The sequence below is a fragment of the Nicotiana tabacum genome, chromosome 10 (assembly GCF_000715075.1).
Source record: "Nicotiana tabacum cultivar K326 chromosome 10, ASM71507v2, whole genome shotgun sequence".
Lineage (NCBI taxonomy): Eukaryota > Viridiplantae > Streptophyta > Magnoliopsida > Solanales > Solanaceae > Nicotiana > Nicotiana tabacum.
In genome coordinates, this window is record NC_134089.1 from 37877365 (window position 1) to 37883364 (window position 6000).

The following is a 6000-nucleotide window of genomic DNA, read 5'->3' on the forward strand; positions in this document are numbered from 1 at the left end:
ATTTGATTTTTATTTACATATTTACTAAACTGATGGAGTGAATTTGATTTTTTTCCTTTTTAGTAAAATCATTACCATATTAACACTCCTGCCCGAAAGAAGAGGCAAATAAGAAAATCTATGCTTTTGTCCTGCTTTCCATAAAAATATTAATAAGATATGTGCTTGATATTATCACTAATAAATTATGGAAACATTGATGGAGCCAGAAACATCGAGTCGTATTTTTATTAAGGGAATTCTAAAAAATAGGTTAGATCAAGCTTCTATTTCAAGTTTAGAGAATTCAACCCTAAAATTTATCATGTATTTTATTATTTTTAGCTTATAATATTCATGTATAATAAGTGAATATTTTGAGCAAGGAATTTTATTTGAACCCCTTGCTTGAGGTAGTTCCGCCTTTATATGGAAATTGAGCATGTTTATAGGGAAGTAAACAATGTGACGGACACTTCAGCCATGTTCGGCATGAACTTAGCTGTTTTAAATGCTTTCTATAAGGACTTTTTGGGAACTCTAATAGCAAGAATAGTCCCGTCTTATAATAACTCTTTCTAACTTCTATTAAATATAAGTATATATATAAATACTTGTCCTTATAAGAAAGAAAAAAATTCATCTTGTACATTGTATTTCATAATTTATAAAATATTCTATTTTACAAAATATTGATCAAGCATCTAGCACATTTTTGTATTATTGGTATTTGTAGTTGCTGCCATCTACATTATAGTTTCCCACAAATAGAGTAATTAAGAGCCCGTTTGGCCAAGCTGCCAAAAACTACTTATTTTGAAAAGCGTTTTTATTCAAAAGTACTTTATGAAAAAAGTACTTTTGTAAAATAAGTAGTTTGTGTTTGGCCGATTCGTTTGAATAGTGCTTTTTGCAAGCTCATCGTGTTTGGCCAATCTTTTAAAAAAAATATTTTTAAGTATCAAGAAAAAAAATAGTAAAGGTTCAATTTGCGATTAGTATTATTTAGAAATGAAAAATAAATTTAAACATTTATTAGAAAAGAATTCAATTAAAATATAAAACGTAAAGTAAAAAATATAATTTAAAAATTCTAATTAATATAAAATATAGTTATTCCAAAGCAATAATAATGAGTGTTTGGTATTACTTATTATTTACATGATAATTTAAATATATCAAAGTACATCATTCAATATAATATTAAAATCTACTCTTAAGAATAGGAGAAAGAGAATAAAAATTTGATTAAAATAAAAAAGAGAATAAATGTATAGCAGAAAAAAAAGGAAAAGGAAAAGGAAAAGAAAAATAAATTAATGAGGGATAATTTGAAAAATATAGATTTATTGTAAGGTTATTTTTGTCTTGAATGAATTAACTTTCTGCTTCTGCTTCTGTTTTTTGGAAGAAGCTAGAATTTGTGGGAAAAACTGCTTCTGCTGCTGCTAAGATATACTTTTTCATTTTGGCCAAACACCTTAAATTTTTCAAAAAGTACTTTTTTGGCCAAAAAAATATTTTTGACCTCTTAGAAGCTTGGCCAAACAGGCTCTAAGTCTTCCTCTCACCATCAATTATCGGTATTTCACAATTATTAGACAAGATAAGACTTCTATTTGTGTCTGTTCACTTTACCTTAATTAATTTGTAGTTCACATTCAAGTGCGACGTAAAAGATAGCATTTTAGACACAAATGAGGAAAAAAAAACAATATGAAACCACCTAACGCAAGATCAATGGACAACACTCATATTGTGAAATACATATTAATTAATTGTATTTCAAGTGGTAAAAGTATATTTAGAAGATGTACTGACATTTATTCATTGATTTAGCATAAATACCATGTATGGATTATTTTAATTTTCTTGAGCCGAGGGTTTTTTCGGAAACATCCTCTCTACTCCTTCGGGGTAGGGGTAAGGTCTGCGTACACACTACCCTCCTCAGACCCCACTAATGGGATTTTGCTGGGTTGTTGTCGTTGTGTTGTTGTAGAGTTATCATATGTCTATTAAATAAAAGTAAGGTCAACAATGGGGATGTAGCTCAAATGGTAGAGCATGCGAGAGGTATGGGGATCGATACCCCGCATCTCCATATATATTTTATATTTTCTTTCTTTTTAATTGGACAGTATTCGTATCATCTGCTTTTGAGTGATGCTAGCTGATTGCCGAACGCGAGTAATTCCAAATTCTTGAACCTTTCTGTTTTCACGTGGAGCTCCAAATTTGTTTCTATTTTGCCTTTGCTCAATTAATTTTAATTTTCTCTGGAAACACAAGGCCTGAGGAGTTGAGACCTTGTAAAATATGGAGCACTATGTAGTTACGTTTTGTAACTCTTGAAAGAGAGAAAAGACAGTAATATTCATTTGAGATTGCATTGTTAGAAGGAAGTCTAAATAGGATATAGAAACAATCAGCATTAATATTACCTTTATATTAGTTGTTTAACCTACTGCAACCTGTTCCTTATCCGGATTTGGAATCAATAAAGGCAATCTCACACAGGTGTAATTATAGACTTGAAACCAACAATATGAGCATTAACGCACAGACATAATCGTTATTATCGTGAAAAATGCTGACAGAAAAAAGGGAAAACGCAATACTGGTAGGAAATAGCAAGATTTTAGATTTATCTATGGAGGTTAGTGGTTTAAGTATATCTCTAAAAATATTATTTAAATGTACCCATTTATCCTGCTTATTTGAATGACGCGTGGATTTAGCCAAACATATCCTGCAAATTAAGAAAAGCCAAGGACAAAGGGCATCAGTATGCTAATTTAATGATAGAAAACTAGTATAGCGTTAGAAGAAAAGACAAGATTTATTTGTGGTCCATCACTTCACTATAATTCGGATATAATCAGACTCTAATATAAATATCGGACATCGAGCGAAAAATCAAAAATACAAAAAATGTTTCAATCCACTCGTTAGCACTTCGCGTTCATATATGCAGTGTCCCGAAAAAGGCCACGTTCATATATACAAGGTCCAGAAAAGGCCGTATTTATATATACAGAGTTCCGGGAAAGACTGCTATCTCAAAAGAAATTTGAATAAATGGGTAAAGATAAACTTGGAGTGTTTATGAGGTGGGCCTCAAACAAATACTCCTCTTGTCCTGTTGGGCAGTGATGTTTTCACTTTCTTTGAAAACTAATAGGAAAAAAGACAAGCTATATAGAGGCAGTTAAAACACAATCCAAAGACTACAATAAATTTACATCTAATAAAAGCAACAAGGTAAAAACTCCTATGAAAAAGACAAATAGAGCCAATTAAAACACAATCCCAAAGATAAAAAGAAAGAAAGTAACCTCTTATACTTACCATTCACCCGAGTAATTTCTACCTATATTGCTTGAACTTTTTAAAAATATTATTGCATTATATTCTTATCAAATTCTTCAAAGAAACATTATTTTCGAGAATTCGACACGAACCTAGCAACATTTTGAAGAATATAGCCTACAATTACAACATAAGCCTAATATTGGTGTAACAAAAAAAAATCTTTATCTTACAAATATTATCAAACAAGTCTCAAAACCAACACAAAACTTCTAATTTATCATGATTCAGTCTTCAAAAATTACCCGGAAAAAAAAAGTGAATTAAAAATCTACCGACCATCTAAGGTTTGCATTTGCAGTCTCTCTGCTTCTGTCTGCATTCCCAACATCCTTATTCTCAACTGAAGTTGTGCTGCAGCTGTCAAAAACCTCAAACTCTGCAAAGGATTTAATATCCCCACCACCCTCTCTGCTGTTCTTGTCCTTAATTTATCTGCATCTGTTATCACATTTTCTAGAGCTGATCTTAGTGTCTCTATGTTTTCATCCACTTCTCTTATTTTTCCACCATCCCCTGTTATAACATAATTTAATTAAATAAATAATTATGATGACTCTCTTTAATAGCTTAAACTTTTAAATAAAATGATTGCGCATTGTATTACATCATGAAATTAGAGTGGACAAAATGTCCTAGGTTCAAACCTCAGGGTCATCCAACAAGCAAAATACTATTTGGTACGTGAAAAGGAAATCAGGCTCACACGTGATGAAGACATAACATGATTAAGTACTCCCTAAAGTACTTTGAAATGCCGTTTAAGGTTTTTGACAGACTCGTTAAGAAAATTATTTGATGACATGAATCATATAAGAGCTATTTAACTAAAATTGAAATGTTTTTAAAAAGATAGTATAAAATGATTTATTGAAGAAAAAATAGTTAATGGTTTCTTAAAACAACATTTATTTTCAACCAAATTTGTTTGGGTATAACAATATTTAGGAAGGACCAAAGTAACCCAAAAAAAAAAAAAAACCAGGCCGGTAAATTAAGAGCCCGTTCGGCTTAGCTGATTTAGAGAAGCTGATAAACATTAGGTGCTGAAAAACACTTTTAAGTGCTGAAGCTGATTTAAAAAATAAGCAGTTACGTGTTTGGATAAAAGTGCTGAAATTAATAATAAGCAGCTGAAGAACGGGGTATACGAAGAGTTTTGTTTAAAAAGAAATATTTTAGGGATAGAATAGTAAATATTTTGGTCAAACCTAAAGTGCTTATAAGCTGAAATTTGATAAGTTGGAGGAGACCAACTTATGGCTTTTGGCTTATTTTTGGCCTATAAGTACTTTTAATTTTACCAAACGCGTAAATAAACCAAAAAATGTTTATAAGCCAGTTTGACCAGCTTATAAGCTTAGCCAAACACTCTCTAATCCTCCCGCTATGCGGGATCCGGGAGGAGCCAGACCACTAAGATCTATTATACGCAATTTTATCCCTCCTTTTTGCGGGAGGCTATTTTCATGGCTTCAAACCTGTGATCTTCTGATCACATGGCGAAAATTTTACCAGTGCCAAAATATGCTTTATATAAAAAATTTAATTTTTATACGAGATAGTCTTACAATTCAATACCTCGCAGGAGATGAACTCCGAACTGTTGTGCTAGTCCCATAAATGGAGGGGCTGCCACACTTTCTTGAATTTTCGCCAACTCATCCATAAGATTCTTCTCTTGAACCCTTGTTTCAAATTTGAGCCTATTAATTCTCTCTACTTGATTTTGACTCAAATCATCTACAGAATTCATTACCAAGGAAAAAGCTAAACCCGGTTTAAACCCTGCAATCCATAAGTAACTTTTTTCTAATGGAGTAAACCATGCAGGAGAAAACACATTGAATACATTTCTATGAGACATTCTTGATTTTTCTTCAAAGTATTCTTGATAATGAGCTAGGACACCAGATATAAGGTTTTTAATAACACCCTCTTGTGATTCATCGAATGTGTTTTGTGCTATTATAAGTTCATTCAAGAATTGTTCTTGGCGTAATAACCAGCCTTGAAAAAAAGCCTCAAATGAACCAACAGTAATGTTGTTTCCAAATGAGCCAGGTGGCGCCATATTTGTTTTTTCTTTCCTGAGTTCTAAGAAGGGATGTAAAAAAAAGAAACAGAATAAGCAGAGAGTAGAAGAATAGAAAGAAAGTGGTGACAGTACTAGTGATGAAAGAGAGAGAGATATAGTGTAGGGTGTATTAAAGAGGGAATTTGGTTACAATAAATATACAAAAATTGATGAAAAGGGGTTTGTATTTTAGTGAGGATTGAAATGAATCCCTATATTTTTTTCTTTTTGTTGTTGGCCTGGTGTGTTGATCGATTATAAAGAATTCTCTGGAAACTTCTGGACTATATGTATCAAGTGAGGTGTCGAAAGAGGTATACTAGCAGTGTGCGAAGTCAAAATTTTCATTAAGAATGATTAACTTCTATAAAAATAAGCTAAATCAAGCTTCTGTTTCAGTTCAAGGAAATTCGACCGTTATACTTAATGCATTTTATTATTTTCAGCTTGTAATATATCTTGCATAATAAATGAATTTTTTTAGCAAGCGGTATTATTTGAACCCCTTGATTTTAAGGTAGCTCCACCCCTAACACTAGGCAATAAGAAGAAAGAGACACTTGGCGATCCTA

The 6000-nt window shown here is 31.8% G+C and overlaps 1 protein-coding gene across 1 annotated transcript; it reads right to left on the reverse strand.

The window, feature by feature from the left end:
* Window positions 1–2489: 2489 nt before the first annotated feature.
* On the reverse strand, window positions 2490–5625 carry LOC107781412 (protein ZW2-like). Its single transcript, XM_016602112.2, has 3 exons — window positions 4933–5625; window positions 3631–3867; window positions 2490–2731 (listed from the first exon to the last, which is right to left on the reverse strand). The coding sequence occupies exons 1-3, from the start codon at window positions 5423–5425 to the stop codon at window positions 2673–2675; spliced, it is 789 nt and encodes a 262-aa protein (XP_016457598.1). The 5' UTR covers window positions 5426–5625; the 3' UTR covers window positions 2490–2672.
* Between the last annotated feature and the right edge of the window lie 375 nt (window positions 5626–6000).

Excerpts from the sequence above, each read along its gene's own strand:
- LOC107781412 (XM_016602112.2), bottom strand. The coding sequence starts at position 5,425 with ATGGCGCCACCTGGCTCATTTGGAAACAACATTACTGTTGGTTCATTT. Across the intron at positions 3,868-4,932 it reads CGGAGTTCATCTCCTGCGAG|GGGATGGTGGAAAAATAAGA; the intron begins GTATTGAATTGT and ends ATGTTATAACAG. Across the intron at positions 2,732-3,630 it reads GCAAATGCAAACCTTAGATG|GATATGTTTGGCTAAATCCA; the intron begins GTCGGTAGATTT and ends CTTAATTTGCAG.